The sequence below is a fragment of the Oncorhynchus nerka genome, linkage group LG3, assembly GCF_034236695.1.
Source record: "Oncorhynchus nerka isolate Pitt River linkage group LG3, Oner_Uvic_2.0, whole genome shotgun sequence".
Classification (NCBI taxonomy): domain Eukaryota; kingdom Metazoa; phylum Chordata; class Actinopteri; order Salmoniformes; family Salmonidae; genus Oncorhynchus; species Oncorhynchus nerka.
Window position 1 is genome coordinate 75,719,648 of NC_088398.1, and position 21,214 is coordinate 75,740,861.

The 21,214-nt window shown below is 43.7% G+C and overlaps 1 protein-coding gene across 2 annotated transcripts; it reads left to right on the forward strand.

The window, feature by feature from the left end:
* Positions 1 to 8,333: 8,333 nt before the first annotated feature.
* On the forward strand, positions 8,334 to 20,359 carry LOC115116091 (uncharacterized). Of its 2 annotated transcripts, XR_010462821.1 has the most exons (4): positions 8,334 to 10,835; positions 11,533 to 12,669; positions 16,640 to 18,548; positions 20,197 to 20,359. XR_010462821.1 is itself a non-coding variant. In XM_029644586.2 (3 exons), the coding sequence occupies exons 2-3, from the start codon at positions 11,560 to 11,562 to the stop codon at positions 16,718 to 16,720; spliced, it is 1,191 nt and encodes a 396-aa protein (XP_029500446.1). In that variant the 5' UTR covers positions 8,334 to 10,835; positions 11,533 to 11,559; the 3' UTR covers positions 16,721 to 20,359. The 2 variants fall into 2 exon arrangements, 1 of the variants encoding a protein (XP_029500446.1); XM_029644586.2 differs by having other exon boundaries at positions 16,640 to 20,359.
* The last annotated feature ends 855 nt before the right edge of the window (positions 20,360 to 21,214 follow it).

Here is a 21,214-nt window from a genome sequence, read left to right on the forward strand (position 1 = left end):
AAGTGCAGACATTGGAACACAGGGCATTCAAAATCTGGACCATTTCCTGTATGAAATTTCATTTTGGTTTCGCCTGTAGCATTAGTTCTGGGGCACTCACAGATAATATCTTTGCAGTTTTGAAAACTTCAGAGCTTTTTCTTTCCAAAGCTGTCAATTACATTCATAGTCGAGCATCTTTTCGTGACAAAATATCTTGTTTAAAACGGGAACGTTTTTTATCCAAAAATTAAAAGAGCGCCCCCTATCTCGAAGAAGTTAACTAACCTCCAGACGAGCTTCAATGCCATTACAACTCTCCTTCCGTGGCCTCCAACTGCTCTAAAACGCAAGTAAAACTAAATGCATGCTATTCAATCAATCACTGCCCGCACCTGCTCGCCCGTCCATCATCACTACTCTGGACGGCTCTGACATAGAATACGTGGACAACTACAAATACCTGGGTGTCTGGTTAGACTGTAAACTCTCCTTCCAGACTCACATTAAGCATCTCCAATCCAAAATTAAATCTAGAATCGGCTTCCTATATTTAAAAAAAATAATATATATATTTTTTTTATTTCACCTTTATTTAACCATGTAGGCTAGTTGAGAACAAGTTCTCATTTGCAATTGCGACCTGGCCAAGATAAAGCATAGCAGTGTGAACAGACAACACAGAGTTACACATGGAGTAAACAATTAACAAGTCAATAACACAGTAGAAAAAAAAATGGGCAGTCTATATACAATGTGTGCAAAAGGCATGAGGAGGTAGGCGAATAATACAATTTTGCAGATTAACACTGGGGTGATAAATGATCAGATGGTCATGTACAGGTAGAGATATTGGTGTGCAAAAGAGCAGAAAAGTAAATAAATAAATAAAAAAAACAGTATAAAAACAGTATGGGAATGAGGTAGGTGAAAATGGGTGGGCTATTTACCAATAGACTATGTACAGCTGCAGAGATCGGTTAGCTGCTCGGATAGCTGATGTTTGAAGTTGGTGAGGGAGATAAAAGTCTCCAACTTCAGCAATTTTTGCAGTTCGTTCCAGTCACAGGCAGCAGAGTACTGGAACGAAAGGCGGCCAAATGAGGTGTTGGCTTTAGGGATGATCAGTGAGATACACCTGCTGGAGCGTGTGCTACGGATGGGTGTTGCCATCGTGACCAGTGAACTGAGATAAGGCGGAGCTTTACCTAGCATGGACTTGTAGATGACCTGGAGCCAGTGGGTCTGGCGACGAATATGTAGCGAGGGCCAGCCGACTAGAGCATACAAGTCGCAGTGGTGGGTGGTATAAGGTGCTTTGGTGACAAAACGGATGGCACTATGATAGACTGCATCCAGTTTGCTGAGTAGAGTGTTGGAAGCCATTTTGTAGATGACATCGCCGAAATCGAGGATCGGTAGGATAGTCAGTTTTACTAGGGTAAGCTTGGCGGCGTGAGTGAAGGAGGCTTTGTTGCGGAATAGAAAGCCGACTCTTGATTTGATTTTCGATTGGAGATGTTTGATGTGAGTCTGGAAGGAGAGTTTGCAGTCTAGCCAGACACCTAGGTACTTATAGATGTCCACATATTCAAGGTCGGAACCATCCAGGGTGGTGATGCTAGTCGGGCATGCGGGTGCAGGCAGCGATCGGTTGAAAAGCATGCATTTGGTTTTACTCGCGTTTAAGAGCAGTTGGAGGCCACGGAAGGAGTGCTGTATGGCATTGAAGCTCGTTTGGAGGTTAGATAGCACAGTGTCCAATGACGGGCCGAAAGTATATAGAATGGTGTCGTCTGCGTAGAGGTGGATCAGGGAATCGCCCGCAGCAAGAGCAACATCATTGATATATACAGAGAAAAGAGTCGGCCCGAGAATTGAACCCTGTGGCACCCCCATAGAGACTGCCAGAGGACCGGACAGCATGCCCTCCGATTTGACACACTGAACTCTGTCTGCAAAGTAATTGGTGAACCAGGCAAGGCAGTCATCCGAGAAACCGAGGCTATTGAGTCTGCCGATAAGAATATGGTGATTGACAGAGTCGAAAGCCTTGGCGAGGTCGATGAAGACGGCTGCACAGTACTGTCTTTTATCGATGGCGGTTATGATATCGTTTAGTACCTTGAGTGTGGCTGAGGTGCACCCGTGACCGGCTCGGAAACCAGATTGCACAGCGGAGAAGGTACGGTGGGATTCGAGAAAACGGATATCGGATATCGCAACAAAGCATTCTTCACTCATGCTGCCAAACATACCCTCGTAAAACTGACCATCCTACCGATCCTCGACTTCGGTGATGTCATCTTTAAAATATCCGACGTCGGTGATGTCATCTATAAAATAGCCTCCAACACTCTACTCAAAAAACTGGATGCAGTCTATCACAGTGCCATCCGTTTTGTCACCAAAGCCCCGTACACTACCCACCATTGCGACCTGTACGCTCTCTTGGTTGGCCCTCCCTTCATACTCGTCGCCAAACTCACTGGCTACAGGTTATCTGCAAGTCTCTGCTAGGTAAAGCCCCGCCTTATCTCAGCTCACTGGTCACCATAGCAGCACCCACTCGTAGCACGAGCTCCAGCAGGTATATCTCACTTGTCACCCCAAAGCCAATTCATCCTTTTGGTCGTCTTTCCTTCCAGTCCTCTGCTGCCCATGACTGGAACGAATTGCAAAAATCTCTGAAGCTGGAGACTCACATCTCCCATCACCGCAGCACCTTGCTGGGAGAGCTAGCCAGAAAAAAACGTCTCTTCGGTGCTCCATTGGTTTACAGTAGAAGTGCCCGCCTAAGAAAGCTCATTGTCCACTGATAAATCAACGTCTTGAGTCTGCTAACTTTGATTGCACTGTCAACTTCATAGCTAATTAGTAAAAGTACATAGTAAAAGTACATAGTAAAAAACTATGTACTTTTACCATCTTCAAGCTAGCTAGTCAACATGTTTCAGCTAGCTAAGCTATCTCCTAGCAAACCATTTTCAAACAGCCTTATGAAAGAAATGTAGAGATAAAATGTCTTGGTGCTCATTAGCCACCTAACCTTTAAAATATGTCCATCCGTTAAAATAAAGCACGCTGGAAAAGAAGATTCAAGTCGAGTGGTTGGTGGTGAACCATGGTGCAGTGGCTAATATCTGTTTTGAGGTAGGCTAGGTATAATATCCCATATGTCTTATTGTTGATGTTTGATGGCAGACTGTAATACCCATGGAACCACATGTTGAAGGGTTAGTTATAAATAAGTTTGATGTAACTGAAACTGTGCAATAGCTGAAGCGAGGGAATAACGTTATGAACTATGCATATTGTTAACAGGCAGGCAGACACACGATGTGTCGCAATATTACAGACCGATTACTAGCTAGTTTACTCTATAAAGTATGCTCCACTACAGTCATCTTCTAATATGAGTAGCCATAAACTGATCATAATGAGTAAAGATATGGGAAGTAGCCATAAACGGATCATAATGAGTAAAGATATGGGAAGTAGCCATAAACTGATCATAATGAGTAAAGATATGGGAAGTAGCCATAAACTGATCATAATGAGTAAAGATATGGGAAGTAGCCATAAACTGATCATAATGAGTAAAGATATGGGAAGTAGCCATAAACTGATCATAATGAGTAAAGATATGGGAAGTAGCCATAAACTGATCATAATGAGTAAAGATATGGGAAGTAGCCATAAACTGATCATAATGAGTAAAGATATGGGAAGTAGCCATAAACTGATCATAATGAGTAAAGATATGGGAAGTAGCCATAAACTGATCATAATGAGTAAAGATATGGGAAGTAGCCATAAACTGATCATAACCCAAATGTTACAATGTTCGTATGTCTGACTCCAGACTCATTTCTGGGAATAGTTATTAGTCCATTCAACATGTATTCAGTGTAGTGTACTGGTGTAGTGTAGTGTAGTGTGTAGTGTACTAGAGTGGTGATGTGGACACATCAGGGGGAGGAGCAGAGTGGTGATGTGGACACATCAGGGGGAGGAGCAGAGTGGTGATGTGGACACATCAGGGGGAGGAGCAGAGTGAGAAGAACATCTGGTGCACCTGTAGGAAAATGTCATCCTTCAGTGAATGGCCCCACACAACTGGTAACGTTGGTCCCTTGGTCCACACTGTTTTTCAACACTACTTATGAGCTGAAGGAGTGTTCCATTTTTCTCTACTTCTCTCACTCAATCCATTCCTTTTAGTGGGGACTGAGGAGTGAAAAAGTGCACAGTTCAGGGAGAACGGGTAAAGAATTTGTCTGGGATTCACTGACAAAAGCGACTAATAAATGTAGCATGTACTAAACAGCCTGGACTACTGTGTACCAATCTCTCAAATGCCAGGGTGTGACCGGTCATGCTGTTCATCGTGTTAATACACCGTCCTAACACATCATGTAGCTCTCCTGGCCTGGGCCCCGCAGGCCATGTAAACAGTTGATTTAATGGACTAGCACTACAGCTTCGCTCTGAACAAACATGTGATGTCGGAGAAATATGATCCGGAACATTGTGGCTACCCATGTTTATTAGGCGCCCCCCCCCCCCAAAAAAAAATCCCTGTATTATCTCAACACAAAAACATGTGTTATCTCAACACAAAAAAACACATATCTCAACACAAAAACATGTAATTTCTCAACATAAAGAAAACTCCCAGGAGACAGGACAAATCTGACTTTCCCATGACTAAAGGTTGTACGTCTTTGCCGAAAGGCAGTAACAAACCAAAAACAATGGTCCTATGCGGCTCTACTTATCCCTTTCCTCTGCCCTCACTCATCAGCCATGAAGATGTCATTGAGAGCTCAGGGCCCATGATAGTGTGTGTGTGTGTGTGTGTGTGTGTGTGTGTGTGTGTGTGTGTGTGTGTGTGTGTGTGTTTATTTACATGTATTCAGAAAGAAGAGAAAAAACTATAACCATTCATTATAACTGAATAGTATAGGCAGTGGGTTGGTGATTTTATGTCTATAATTGGCCGTGTCTACAAACAAATTATGTTTAAAATAAATCACAGACCATTTGGGAGTGAGGGAAGAGGACGTGAAATATTTCAATGTCCCGCATGACTCTTCCAGTCAACACTAGTTAGAATGTGTTTTCCATCATTTTTTGGTAATTTGAAAGTGACTGTTGGATCACAAAGCTCTTCTATTTGAAATAGGATAGCTCAGAGACATACCGCTTTCAACGCCCACTTTCAACAGCCTGATATCCATTACTGATGAATAGGGTTGCCAAATTCAGCTAGCTTTCCCGAAATTCCCCGGTCTTCCAGGAATCCTTGGTTGGAAGATGTCTGGAATTACAAGGAAATAAGCAGGAAATCTGGGAATCCTCCAATCGAGATTTCTGGAAAACCACAGAATTTGTGAAAAGTAACTGGAATTTTTCCTGTATGTTTTTGCTGCAACATTTAATGGACTAGACTGCTGTAGACAGCTGTAGACTGCTATAGACTGCTGTAGACTGCTCTAGACTGCTCTAGACTGCTGTAGACTGCTGTAGACTGCTATAGACTGCTCTAGACAGCTGTAGACCGCTGCAGACCGCTGTAGACCGCTGTAGACTGCTGTAGACTGCTGTAGACTACTCTAGACTGCTGTAGACAGCTGTAGACTGCTATAGACTGCTATAGACTGCTGTAGACTGCTGTGACTGCTGTAGACTGCTGTAGACTGCTGTAGACTGCTGTAGACTGCTACAGACTGCTACAGACTGCTGTAGACCGCTGTAGACCGTTGTAGACAGATGTAGACTGCTCTAGACTGCTGTAGACTGCTGTAGACTGCTATAGACTGCTGTAGACTGCTGTAGACTGCTGTAGACTGCTGTAGACTGCTGTAGACTGCTACCTTTCAGGTGTTCAGATAGTATGTCTAGAGTCTTACTGAGTATCTTCAACATTTACCATCTATTTCTTTGTCAGTAAAGAGTTCAGGCCTCAAGCTGGCATCATTTTTACCTCAATTACTATTACCTCAATTACCTCGACATCGGCACATTGACTCTGTACCGGTAACCCCTGTATATAGCCCCGCTATTGTTATTTACTGCTGCTCTTAATTATTTGTTATTCTTATCTCTTACTTTTAATTTATTTATATATTTTTAGGTATTTTCTTAAAACTGCATTGTTGGATAAGGGCTTCTAAGTAAGCATTTCACTGTAAGGTCTACACCTTGTAACATCTGCTTCCAGCTCACACTCTCAAACACATAGATCCGCTGAACGCAGCTCACTCTCCAGATCCCAATCACCTGAATTCTGATCACCTATTCACACCTGTATGTCATTTACACACACTATTTAGTTCAGTTCTTTGCACCCTGTCATTGTTAGGTATTGTTAGGTATTAGTCCTCCTGTGTATCATAGTTTTGGCCCTCCTCACTAACGACACCTTTTTGTCTGTTCCCTGCCTATCGGATTTCCTGTCTCCCGAACTATGTTACTAGCCTTTTCCCTGCCTGTACTGTTGCCTTTTTGGACCCCCTGTGTATGACCTTCTGCCTGCCCCTGGACCCAGCTACCTGCCTCCTCCTGTGTATGACCTTCTGCCAGCCCCTGGACCCAACTACCTGCCTCCTCCTGTGGTCCTCTACAATAAACACCTGATGCGCCCTGCGCTTGAAACCAGTTCTCTGTCTCCCATCGTGTTCATTACACACCTGTTGTATTCGGCGCATTTGACAAATAAAATTTGATTTGATTAAAGGGAAATTCCACCCAAACACTATATTTGATGAAAAACACACACATATAAGGCAAAACGCAGCATCATTATGCAAAATGCATCATACTGATGTTTTCTGTATTTTGAAACATATCTTGAAAACTTGATTGCTAACCAGCAAAATATTTTTGGCATTATGTCAACAATGGACTAATAGTTTTTGGGTGGAGACTAAGTTGTAGTCTAGCAATAGAGTTCAAGACTGGCTGGTGCAGGAACCAGCCTACAGAAAAATACATTACAGTCATTGCTATTCCATGCACTTTTCCACTCAGCTCGTGGCAGTTAAAAAACTTGCCTTCCCAAATAAACACTCCACTTCCACCCTCAAGAATCATCAAAAGGTTACTAGGATACTTCCGGAGCAGATAATAGTCACTCAAATGGATACAGGCTTTGTTGCTTATTTCTTTTGTAATGAATGACAGATCAGGGAGAGAGAAAGTTCGCTGAAGTTCTGCTTTGATTGAAATGTGTAAATTGTGACGTGAGTAAAACATGGGCTACATTTGATATCTGCAGTAGTTGTTGGGCCTACAGAGGTTGTGTCTATACACACATACACACATACACACACACACGCACGCACTTACACACACACACACACACACACACAGCTTCCAATATAATAGTTTTCTAAAGACGTAAATAGACAACCCAGGTCTACACCCTCGCCTCATGTCCATATTGTGTCGTTTCAAGCATCGTATTTCAGTTCTCTATTACCTAAATGTATTGGACTGTAGCATCGTATTATAGTTCCCTATTACCTAAATGTATTGGACTGTAGCATCGTATTATAGTTCTCTATTACCTAAATGTATTGGACTGTAGCATCGTATTATAGTTCTCTATTACCTAAATGTATTGGACTGTAGCATCGTATTATAGTTCTCTATTACCTAAATGTATTGGACTGTAGCATCGTATTATAGTTCTCTATTACCTAAATGTATTGGACTGTAGCATCGTATTATAGTTCTCTATTACCTAAATGTATTGGACTGTAGCATCGTATTATAGTTCCCTATTACCTAAATGTATTGGACTGTAGCATCGTATTATAGTTCCCTATTACCTAAATGTATTGGACTGTAGCATCGTATTATAGTTCTCTATTACCTAAATGTATTGGACTGTAGCATCGTATTATTTCCCTATTACCTAAATGTATTGGACTGTAGCATCGTATTATAGTTCTCTATTACCTAAATGTATTGGACTGTAGCATCGTATTATAGTTCCCTATTACCTAAATGTATTGGACTGTAGCATCGTATTATAGTTCTCTATTACCTAAATGTATTGGACTGTAGCATCGTATTATAGTTCTCTATTACCTAAATGTATTGGACTGTAGCATCGTATTATAGTTCCCTATTACCTAAATTTATTGGACTGTAGCATCGTATTATAGTTCTCTATTACCTAAATGTATTGGACTGTAGCATCGTATTATAGTTCTCTATTACCTAAATGTATTGGACTGTAGCATCGTATTATAGTTCCCTATTACCTCAATTTATTGGACTGTAGCATCGTATTATAGTTCTCTATTACCTAAATGTATTGGACTGTAGCATCGTATTATAGTTCTCTATTACCTAAATGTATTGGACTGTAGGGAGAGGCAATAGATTTATCTGAGAGTAGCACTCTCTCTGAGGGGCTGTGTTTTCTCCCCCCTACTGATATCTCCTGAGTAAATGTATGCCGTAAATCTGCTCTTAGTCCTGCTCTTGAACCCTCTGGGTCTCCAGAAGCTTAGCAAGCCAGAAGGCAATGGGGAGTATGGTGTGCTGTTCTGTTTCATGAGTAAAACTGTGTGAATTGTGACGTGAGTGAAACTGTGTAAATTGTGAATTGTGAGTAAAACTTGGGCTACATTTGATTTGACCTAAATAGGCCCAACAACTATCTGCAGTAGTTGTAGGGCCTACAGATGTTGTCTACAGTTTGATTCAGTTTGACACTATGATCGACAGTATCATTGCATTACAAATCTATTACTGAACGTTAATAACTCCACCTACATGTACATAGTACCTCAATTACCTTGACACTGGTGCCCTCGCACATTGACTCTGTACCGATACCCCCTGTATATTGCCCCGGCATTGTCTTTTACTGCTGCTCTTGAATTGTTTTTCTTATCTTTTTTTTTTGTTGTTGGTATTTTCTTAAAACTGCTTTGTTGGTTAAGTGCCTGTAAGTAAGCATTTCGCTGTAAGGTCTACTACACCTGTAGTATTCGGAACATTTGATTTAATTTCATTTACTGGACTTTATAAGCTGGGTGGTTCGAACCCTGAATGCTGATTGGCTGAAAGCCATGGTATATCAGACCGTATATCAAGGGTATGACATAACATGTATTTTTACTGCTCTAATTACGTTGGTAACTAGTTTATAACAGCAATAAGGCACCTCGGGGGTTTGTGGTATATGACCAATATACCACAGCTTAACGCTGTATCCAGGCACATAACAGCCCTTAGCCGTGTTATATTGGCCATATTCCACACCCCCTCGGGCATTATTGCTTAAGTGTACTGTGAGAGATGTTTTTCATGCACGCACAGTATTAGGCAAGCTTTTTTTCAACATACATACCACACTGACTGAGATGGACAACTTCATATTACTCACCCAAAAGTTTCTCAATCCTAATGGTGGAAGGTAGGTAACCTAGCGGTTAAGAATGTCGAGCCAGTGACTGAAAGGTTGCTGGTTCAAATCCTTGGCCGAATAGGTGAATAATCTGCCAATGTGCCCTTGAGGCAAGGCACTTAGCCATATTTTCTCCTGTAAGTCGCTCTAGATAAGAGTATCTGTTAAGTCACGTAAATGTAAAATGTACCAAACACAACTCAATCACTGCCTAAACTGCTCAAGCAAAAGGTTTACTTGTATACTTTTGGTCATCTCTTTGTCAATATGCTCCACAGAATTCTTAAAAAAAAAACTTTAATCACTTAACCGTTTCACTTATTTTGAAAGTGTCTGAATTATTCATTATTTTTTTTCTCATTCTGCTCCTTTTTATCTAATAGTAAAAAAGGAGCATGCCCTAAATGCTTGAAGACAACACTCAGTCTTCGCTTTTGATCGACTACTACACTGTACTATACTATATTATATTGTACTATGCTATACTATGTTATACAGTACTATGCAATACAATACTGTACTATATTATACTGTACTATGCTTTACTATATTATACAGTACTATGCAAAACAATACTGTACTATATTATACTATACTATAGTATACAGTACTATATTATTCTGCTATACCATATTATACAATACTATGGTATTCTATATTATACTGTGCTATGAAATACAATACTGTATTATACTATATTATACTGTACTATGCTATACTATATTATACAGTACTATGCAATGCAATACTGTACTATATTATACTATACTAAACCCAAAGGAGCAGTAGGCTACTGCAATGTCTGAATAAGCCTCATTCACTCATAAGCCCATGGTTAAGTCCATGCCTGTCTGCCTCTTTCTTTACTATCTAAGACACAGCTAACCGACATAGAGCTGTGTAAACAGAAAAGCTTTTAGAAGTCCTGCAGACTGTGACACTCACCTCTCAACACATTGACAGGGCCCAGACAGCCAGTGCAACAGAAGTGATATCACGCCCCTGTCATTGCTTAGAGACCGCATGTTTGAGCCTATGGTTGCCACTGTGAGGGAGACATGTTTATTACCTTGGCAACCACTTGTACAACAATACAGTCCCATCCCCTCTGTATACCTGACAATGTTATTGTTGAATCCCAAAAGTTAATGCAATCTGTTCTCTAAACTATGAAGAATATGAATTAAATTTGAAAACAATTTGAAGTGTCTGTTTAGGGTTGTGTGGCTATAGAAGTTTCCTAGGAGAGAATGGTTAAACTTTTCAAGAAGTCTGTCTTTTTCTAGTGACATCTCGGATCTCAGGACAATTCTTCTGGAATGCAGCACTCTGGGAATGTTCCCGAGATGGATTGAAGAATGACAAGAGGCCTGGATTGCACATCACAAGTGTCAGAAGGATCTGACCAGCATCCAGCCCTACCACGGTAAGTCATGGACACACATATGCACACACGCATTCTTACATATACTGTGCTGCCTGTGTAATTATTTTTAAGTCTCATGGCCAGTGTTCTTCTTAAAGCCTTCAGACTTGAAGGTCCCCACTGTTTCTTTACAATTCAACAAGAAATTAAAGCAAAGCTGGAACATTTTCCCCTCAAACCTTTCATCTCGTCAGTCTAATGTTCTGTCTTGGGTGTTAGCTTTGGTCCAAACAGCACCCGTCCATTCACTCTGCTCCTTTCAATTAAACTCAAGAATGAGCAATGGAAAATTTGAACAGCATTGTGTAGTGTTTCATTTGCCTCGAACTACACGACCACTTAAAAGATGGACCTTTCAGGAGTCCTGTGAAAACACTTTTCATCACCCCTGTCAGTTGTTTTTTTCCCCTAAGTGCAAAATTGAATGATTTGACGATTTCACTAATGCATCTTGAGTTGCTAGGCAACATACACATGATATAATAACAACGCATTTGCAACTGGAGAAATGTGCAGGAGGGGTCATAAGAAAATGTTTCCATTTCACTTAGTTGTCAGCATAATACCATTAGTGTCAGAGCAAACATACAGTATAGACAGGACAGGGTCCGAACTAAAAACGCTTTTTTTGTGAAAGTGAATTACTGTGTTGTTTGGACAGTGTGTCTCATTGGTGTAATGGAAAATATTGTCTCAGGTGCTGCTCGGTGGAAAAGCACGAGCCATGGATAACCTGTACACGTGCCTCAAGAGAGAGATAGCCTCCTTCCAGGACCATGTCCAGCAATGTAAACACTCCTTCAACATGGACACTCTTCACCCAGTCTTGAGTGCCCTAACCACAAAGCAGCAGGATGAAATCCACACCTTGAAGCAGCTGCGGGTCCTCCTCTCCAAGATTCAAGAGGAGCCTGCGGTGGCAGTCAGTGGCTACAGCGACTCGGAAATAAAGCGTTGCATCACCTGGCTTCTCTCTTTCGTAGAATATCTCAGCGCCATGAAAGAGACCTTTGACGAGAAAGTGGTAGTCCCTCTCTGCGAGAACCTGTACGTAACTGAGGAAGACGAGAGCACTGTCGCTTCTTCTGATCAGACTGTCCCTTTCACCTCTGACCCTCAAAGCCCGCCCCATACATCTGTGACTAAGGTGGCCAATGAGCTCCTTGTTCTCCGACGCAGATGGGCTTTGATGCTCGCCCCTGGTCCAATCAAGGCAGAGAACTTCAGTCTACTGACCAATACTGATGGGGCTGAGCGGTTCACTGAGCGGTTCGCCAACGTCCAATCGCTTGTACCAGATATCCTCTATAAGAGCTCTAGGGCTGCTCAACTTGCCTATCAGTGGGTGAACCTGCACCAGTGTGGGCACAGGGGTAGAAGAGTAGGGGCCAGTGGGTTGGAGGTTACCAAGACAGCCCCAATGAGGTCTACTGGCCAGGAAGCGAGTGATGAATATATCCTGGTGGAGGTAGAAAGGAGAGGGGAGGGAATGGCCGGAGAGGCCCAAGCCAGACTGATGGAGTCTAGGATGGAGCTCATGGCTTTGGCCGGGAAAGAGCATAGGGTGCTATCTCTGGAGGTGAGGTTAGAGAAGGCCACCTACAGGATCCAGGACCTCCAGGCCAAGCTCCGACAGGAGAGGTTGATGGTAGAAAGTGGGGCCCAGCAGGAGGCCAGCGATGTGGGGGAAAGGAAGACAGAGGAGCTGGTCCTCAACCCAGGGCTAGAGCTGGAGAGGAGACTGAGGATGGAAAGGTACCATCAGAAGATACTTCTGGGAGACCTGCTGATGGAGCTTAAGATTCGCCCAGTTCTCATACGCTACACTGATATGGTGAGTGGAGAAGTGAAAAAGAACATTCACATTTAATCTAGCTGGCATCGTATCTGTGTACGGATAGCATCAGAGTCATAAAGAGTTGGCCTCAGACTCAGGCTGTCCTAATATGGATGAGTTGTAGTCAGACTCAGGCTGTCCTAATATGGACGAGTTGGAGTCAGACTCAGGCTGTCCTAATATGGATGAGTTGGCATCAGACTCAGGCTGTCCTAATGTGGACGAGTTGGAGTCAGACTCAGGCTGTCCTAATATGGATGAGTTGGCATCAGACTCAGGCTGTCCTAATGTGGACGAGTTGGCGTCAGACTCAGGCTGTCCTAATATGGATGAGTTGGTGTCAGACTCAGGCTGTCCTAATATGGATGAGTTGGAGTCAGACTCAGGCTGTCCTAATATGGATGAGTTGGCGTCAGACTCAGGCTGTCCTAATATGGATGAGTTGGAGTCAGACTCAGGCTGTCCTAATATGGACGAGTTGGAGTCAGACTCAGGCTGTCCTAATATGGGTGAGTTGGTGTCAGACTCAGGCTGTCCCAATATGGACGAGTTGGAGTCAGACTCAGGCTGTCCTAATATGGGTGAGTTGGTGTCAGACTCAGGTTGTCCTAATATGGGTGAGTTGGTGTCAGACTCAGGCTGTCCTAATATGAACGAGTTGGAGTCAGACTCAGGCTGTCCTAATATGAACGAGTTGGAGTCAGACTCAGGCTGTCCTAATATGGGTGAGTTGGTGTCAGACTCAGGCTGTCCTAATATGGATGAGTTGGAGTCAGACTCAGGCTGTCCTAATAAGAATGAGTTGGCGTCAGACTCAGGTTGTCCTAATATGGATGAGTTGGTGTCAGACTCAGGCTGTCCTAATATGGATGAGTTGGAGTCAGACTCAGGCTGTCCTAATATGGATGAGTTGGCGTCAGACTCAGGCTGTCCTAATATGAACGAGTTGGAGTCACACTCAGGGTGTCCCAATATGGACGAGTTGGAGTCAGACTCAGGCTGTCCTAATATGGATGAGTTGGCATCAGACTCAGGCTGTCCTAATGTGGACGAGTTGGAGTCAGACTCAGGCTGTCCTAATATGGATGAGTTGGCATCAGACTCAGGCTGTCCTAATGTGGACGAGTTGGCGTCAGACTCAGGCTGTCCTAATATGGATGAGTTGGTGTCAGACTCAGGCTGTCCTAATATGGATGAGTTGGAGTCAGACTCAGGCTGTCCTAATATGGACGAGTTGGAGTCAGACTCAGGCTGTCCTAATATGGATGAGTTGGCGTCAGACTCAGGCTGTCCTAATATGGATGAGTTGGAGTCAGACTCAGGCTGTCCTAATATGGACGAGTTGGAGTCAGACTCAGGCTGTCCTAATATGGATGAGTTGGCATCAGACTCAGGCTGTCCTAATGTGGACGAGTTGGAGTCAGACTCAGGCTGTCCTAATATGGATGAGTTGGCATCAGACTCAGGCTGTCCTAATGTGGACGAGTTGGCGTCAGACTCAGGCTGTCCTAATATGGATGAGTTGGTGTAAGACTCAGGCTGTCCTAATATGGATGAGTTGGAGTCAGACTCAGGCTGTCCTAATATGGATGAGTTGGCGTCAGACTCAGGCTGTCCTAATATGAACGAGTTGAAGTCAGACTCAGGCTGTCCTAATATGGGTGAGTTGGTGTCAGACTCAGGCTGTCCTAATATGGACGAGTTGGAGTCAGACTCAGGCTGTCCTAATATGGATGAGTTGGCATCAGACTCAGGCTGTCCTAATGTGGACGAGTTGGAGTCAGACTCAGGCTGTCCTAATATGGATGAGTTGGCATCAGACTCAGGATGTCCTAATGTGGACGAGTTGGCGTCAGACTCAGGCTGTCCTAATATGGATGAGTTGGTGTCAGACTCAGGCTGTCCTAATATGGACGAGTTGGAGTCAGACTCAGGCTGTCCTAATATGGACGAGTTGGAGTCAGACTCAGGCTGTCCTAATATGGATGAGTTGGAGTCAGACTCAGGCTGTCCTAATATGGATGAGTTGGCGTCAGACTCAGGCTGTCCTAATATGGATGAGTTGGAGTCAGACTCAGGCTGTCCTAATATGGACGAGTTGGAGTCAGACTCAGGCTGTCCTAATATGGGTGAGTTGGTGTCAGACTCAGGCTGTCCCAATATGGACGAGTTGGAGTCAGACTCAGGCTGTCCTAATATGGGTGAGTTGGTGTCAGACTCAGGTTGTCCTAATATGGGTGAGTTGGTGTCAGACTCAGGCTGTCCTAATATGAACGAGTTGGAGTCAGACTCGGGCTGTCCCAATATGGACGAGTTGGAGTCAGACTCAGGCTGTCCTAATATGAACGAGTTGGAGTCAGACTCAGGCTGTCCTAATATGGGTGAGTTGGTGTCAGACTCAGGTTGTCCTAATATGGATGAGTTGGTGTCAGACTCAGGCTGTCCTAATATGGGTGAGTTGGCGTCAGACTCAGGTTGTCCTAATATGGATGAGTTGGTGTCAGACTCAGGCTGTCCTAATATGGATGAGTTGGAGTCAGACTCAGGCTGTCCTAATATGGATGAGTTGGCGTCAGACTCAGGCTGTCCTAATATGAACGAGTTGGAGTCACACTCAGGGTGTCCCAATATGGACGAGTTGGAGTCAGACTCAGGCTGTCCTAATTTGAACGAGTTGGAGTCAGACTCAGGCTGTCCTAATATGAACGAGTTGAAGTCAGACTCAGGCTGTCCTAATATGGGTGAGTTGGTGTCAGACTCAGGCTGTCCTAATATGGGTAGTTGGAGTCAGACTCAGGCTGTCCTAATATGGATGAGTTGGAGTCAGACTCAGGCTGTCCTAATATGGATGAGTTGGAGTCAGACTCAGGCTGTCCTAATATGGATGAGTTGGCATCAGACTCAGGCTGTCCTAATGTGGACGAGTTGGCGTCAGACTCAGGCTGTCCTAATATGGATGAGTTGGCGTCTGACTCAGGCTGTCCTAATATGGACGAGTTGGAGTCTGACTCAGGCTGTTCTAATATGGACGAGTTGGAGTCAGACTCAGGCTGTCCTAATATGGATGAGTTGGAGTCTGACTCAGGCTGTCCTAATATGGACGAGTTGGTGTCTGACTCAGGCTGTCCTAATATGGACGAGTTGGTGTCTGACTCAGGCTGTCCTAATATGGACGAGTTGGAGTCAGACTCAGGCTGTCCTAATATGGGTGAGTTGGTGTCAGACTCAGGCTGTCCTAATATGGACGAGTTGGAGTCAGACTCAGGCTGTCCTAATATGGGTGAGTTGGTGTCAGACTCAGGCTGTCCTAATATGGATGAGTTGGCATCAGACTCAGGCTGTCCTAATGTGGACGAGTTGGCGTCAGACTCAGGCTGTCCTAATGTGGACGAGTTGGAGTCAGACTCAGGCTGTCCTAATATGGATGAGTTGGAGTCAGACTCAGGCTGTACTAATATGGATGAGTTGGAGTCTGACTCAGGCTGTCCTAATATGGACGAGTTGGAGTCAGACTCAGGCTGTCCTAATATGGGTGAGTTGGTGTCAGACTCAGGCTGTCCTAATATGGATGAGTTGGAGTCAGACTCAGGCTGTCCAAATATGGACGAGTTGGCGTCAGACTCAGGCTGTCCTAATATGGACGAGTTGGAGTCAGACTCAGGCTGTCCTAATATGGACGAGTTGGTGTCTGACTCAGGCTGTCCTAATATGGACGAGTTGGTGTCTGACTCAGGCTGTCCTAATATGGACGAGTTGGTGTCTGACTCAGGCTGTCCTAATATGGATACTGTACGTTTAAGCTTCTGACATAAATGCTTATACAAAATTCCCTATTGTGGTGTCCTATTTCCATCAGCCTGGTTTAATCTGGAATAATCTGAGCTGTAATCTAAACATGTGAAAACTGTATCTTCAATCGAAAACACAGTTGTCAGTGTTCTAATCTACTGTGTTCCCTAATTTCTAGGTGAGGGATCGATGCAAACAGCAGGAGGAGACACTACAGGCCATAGATGGCAAAGTCGCTCTGGATAAGAGCGTCTGCTAAATGACTTAAATGTAAATGTAATGGGTACCAGGTTCCCTTCAAAGCCTGAGAGCCTCAACCTCTCCAAACAGTGAATCCATCTTCTCTAGCCTGTTGTCCCTCACATAGACACCCCGCAAGAGACACTCATCCTGGTGTACAAGTCTAGGCTGCCTCCTGCTCATACTCCCAGGGTTGAAGGAGTCCTTCATCCCTGGGCCTCCAGATGGACATTCAACCCAACAAATGGATTGTTGCCTGGGGGATGCATCCTAATGAATCCTGGACAATGCTCCAGCCTCACATCAGGCCCCTCAGAAGTGATACCACCCATATTTGATTTAGTTTCTTAGTTTAAGTCTTTCTTTTCATTCCACCTAATTTAGTCAACGATACGCACGCACGCACACACACACACACACACACACACACACAGTCATGTATGACTGCAAATTGTGTTTATTAGTGACTGTCCTTAATGTAACTACAGTAGTGACTGTCCTTAACCCAGTCTGTAACTACAGTGGTGACTGTCCTTAACCCAGTCTATAACTACAGTGGTGACTGTCCTTAACACAGTCTGTAACTATAGTGGTGACTGTCCTTAACCCAGTCTGTAACTACAGAGGTGACTGTCCTAAACGCAGTCTATAACTACAGTAGTGAATGTGTTTAACCCAGTCTGTAACTACAGTAGTGACTGTCCTTAACCCAGTCTGTAACTACAGTGGTGACTGTCCTTAACTCTCTGTACACAAGCCAATACAAGAAAATAATGAATGTCCCAAGAGAGCACAACCCACTTTTTTGTCCTCATCATTAAGAAAAAGAACTATATAATTCATCACCATGACACAGCTTGCTACGTGTTGCTTGATGACACATAGTACAGTACACTTTTACATAGCACTGATGATGATTCATCCACACAGATGGCATTTGGGTGACCAGAGAGACTGCTAGTTCCATTCTCCTTACTCAGCAACATTATTTATATCCCTGCACAATAAGCTGCCTGTGTATTTTGGCATCAGACGCAGGGTCGCCATGGGTCAGCTCGTAGTTCAAAGGCCTCGTAAAGGCCACATCAAGCAAATTGGCTGTGTTGTTTGGGTAAAAGTTAATTATAGGGCTGAGAAATGTGTACACTGTGAGAAGGTTCACACACTCCACATATTATCATTCATCTGACCTCATGGGTCAGGGGACTGACATTCCATACAGCATGTGAATCAGCAACAAATGAATACTTGGTAAACTGTCTGGACTGGTGAGCTAATTGAGGGGTGGAAACAGTGCTGTATCTTCAGCTCACCACTGTACTCAAACTTCAGGGAGAAAGACATTGGTTGGTTATTGGCAGTCGTTTATTACATAAAAAGCTAAATCTCCACCCATCTGTCATTGAACTTGCCTGTGCACATTGGGGCTTGTCATGCTTAGTTTTTATTTTATTCTATTTAACCTTTATTTAACTAGGCAAGTCAGTTAAGAACACATTCTTATTTACAATGACCTGGGCCAATTGTCCGCCGCCCTATGGGACTCTCAATCATGGTCAGAGACCTGGCCGTGTGGTGCCAGGACAACAACCTCTCCTTCAATGTGATCAAGACTAAGGAGATGATTGTGGACTACTGGAAAAAGAGGACCGAGCACGCCCCCATTCTCATCGACAGGGCTGCAGTGGAGCAGATTGAGAGTTTCAAATTCCTTGGTGTCCACATCACCAACAAACTAACATGGTCCAATCACACCAAGACAGCCGTGAAGAGGGCACGATAAAACCTATTCCCCCTCAGGAGACTGAAAAGATTTGTCATGAAGTCAGAGGTCAGCTTTACAACAGGTAATATTACTGCACATTTCCAACCAGAAGGTATAACCCCCTCACTCCTAATCATATGAAATAATCCCAGGAGAACATGTATGACCTCATCCGGCTGATGCTTATACATTCCACAACTGATCATGACCTGTGGCTGTATATTCATAAACTATTAAGACTGTTCTCATGTATGGTAAAAACACCATACAAAGAAGAGTCCATAGTATCCCTTTTCTTATACACATTAAGATGATAATTTAAAATCTCACACTTGCATATGCACGTTATTATTTTTATATATATTTGTAACCTTTTACTTAAGTAGGCAAGTCGGTTAAGAACACATTCGTATTTACAATGAAAGCCTAGGAACAGCAGGTTAACTACCTTGTTCAGGGTTAGAACAACAGATTTTTATCTCATCAGCTCAGGGATTCGATCTGGCCCAACACTCTAACCACTAGGCTACCTGCCTCCCCAACACTCTAACCACTAGGCTACCTGCCTCCCCAACACTCTAACCACTAGGCTACCTGCCTCCCCAACACTCTAACCACTAGGCTACCTGCCTCCCTAACACTCTAACCACTAGGCTACCTGCCTCCCCAACACTCTAACCACTAGGCTACCTGCCTCCCCAACACTCTAACCACTAGGCTACCTGCCTCCCCAACACTCTAACCACTAGGCTACCTGCCTCCCTAACACTCTAACCACTAGGCTACCTGCCTCCCCAACACTCTAACCACTAGGCTACCTACCTCCCCTACACTCTAACCACTAGGCTACCTGCCTCCCCAACACTCTAACCACTAGGCTACCTGCCTCCCCAACACTCTAACCACTAGGCTACCTGCCTCCCCAACACTCTAACCACTAGGCTACCTGCCTCCCCAACACTCTAACCACTAGGCTACCTGCCTCTCCAACACTCTAACCACTAGGCTACCTGCCTCTCCAACACTCTAACCACTAGGCTACCTGCCACCCCAACACTTTGAGGATAGGAAGTTACCCCTAGTTTTGTGTTTCCCTTTCTAGTGGTTAGGGTAAGATATTGGGGAAGGTATAAGCTCATTATATACATGTGCCTAAGGATCATTTCAGCACTGAGGATATTACTGTAGAACAGTGGCAGTTGGTGCCATTTAAGATGTGGGAGGACAGACATTTGTTTTTTATGAGCATAGCCTTATTTCTATAAGAGCATTCTGGATGACTGCCATTCATATTCCATTCACCCAGTTCAATGTAACATCGGTAGGTTTAGACTACTACGTGATGCTAGAATGTTCCCTGTACCCATCATGAAGTTGCTACAACCTAGCCTATGAATGAAAGTTTACAACGTAGGTGCACATAGTTTGAGAGAAAATGTTGAGGTGACAGTTGGTGATGCATTCAATACCACCTTGCACACTCTTGCGTGCATCTAGGTGATCTAGGGTGTAATCATTAGTCGTTGCAAACTAGAATTTCTATTGGGCAAATGTATGTTTCTGTCACGCCCTGATTCTGTTTCACCTGTTCCTGTGATTCTCTCCACCCCCTCCAGGTGTCGCTTGTTTTCCACAGTGTATTTATCCCTGTGTTTCCTGTCTCTCTGTGCCAGTTCGTCTTGTATGTTAGTCAAGTCAACCAGCGCTCCTTTTCTATTCTCTTTTTATAGTCTTCCCGGTTCTGACCCCTGCCTGACTCTGGACTACTTTTCCGCCTGCCTGATCATCCTGCCTGCCCTGACCTTGATTCTGCCTGCCCTTCAGTACCTATTGGACTCTGATCTGGTTTTGACCTTTAGCCTGTCCGTGACCATTCTCTTGCCTTACCCTATTGGATTAATAAATATTGTAAGACTCCAACCATCTGCCTCCTGTGTCTTCATCTGGTTCTCGCCTTGTGTCATGATAGTTTCATTCTGTTTGCTTCCGTTTAAGAAATGTTTTTCAACAGAATCATTGGAATGAATAAGCTCCGGATCACACGTAAACACAGTTCTCTTCCCTAGTAACTCATTGCATTCCTTCTGGCATCTACGCGCTCTCCTCCTCTCACCTTTTCTCTTTGCTCGTCGACTTCAATGCACAACAAATCAGCTGTCTGTTACCAGGTGAAAAAACCTTTCCAAGCTAAACCTTCACATTATAACGCTAACCACTACACACATTGTCACCATATTAGCTAAAGTAACGTCATAGTCAACATAGCTAAGTAAACTAACAGGTTAGTAAACCCGCTACAATCATGAAGTACAGTGTACTGTAAGCAGTTTATCAGTAACACTGGTTGTCCCTGGTGGCAATAAATGAGTAAAACCAAACGTTTACCTTGACTTGGAAGAGTTCCAGTGTTGGATAGTCATAGCCTGCTAGCTAACATATCACCCCCCCCCCCCCCCCCCCCCCTGTTTGTGCCGGATGTTTGAGTAGGCTGCATTAGCTAGCTAAGTAAAAGAAAAACATATGAAATCTCTCTCCATTCAATTCAATAGAATTTATTGACATGGCAATTACTTACATTGTCAAAGTATACATAGAGCAACAATTGGGGGACCAACAGCAATAATAATAGTGGTTGTGGAAATGGGATTACTATTAACAGCAACTACAACAACAATATTAATGAGAATAATTATATGTTAAAGCAATAGGAGTAGACCAGTCTCCACCAGAGAATCCACCTGACATGGT

What these genes read in the sequence shown, in the direction of transcription:
- LOC115116091 (XM_029644586.2), top strand. Translation starts at nt 11,560, where the DNA reads ATGGATAACCTGTACACGTGCCTCAAGAGAGAGATAGCCTCCTTCCAG. An exon ending in TCATACGCTACACTGATATG is followed by an intron (nt 12,670 to 16,639) that starts GTGAGTGGAGAA and finishes CCTAATTTCTAG; the next exon opens with GTGAGGGATCGATGCAAACA.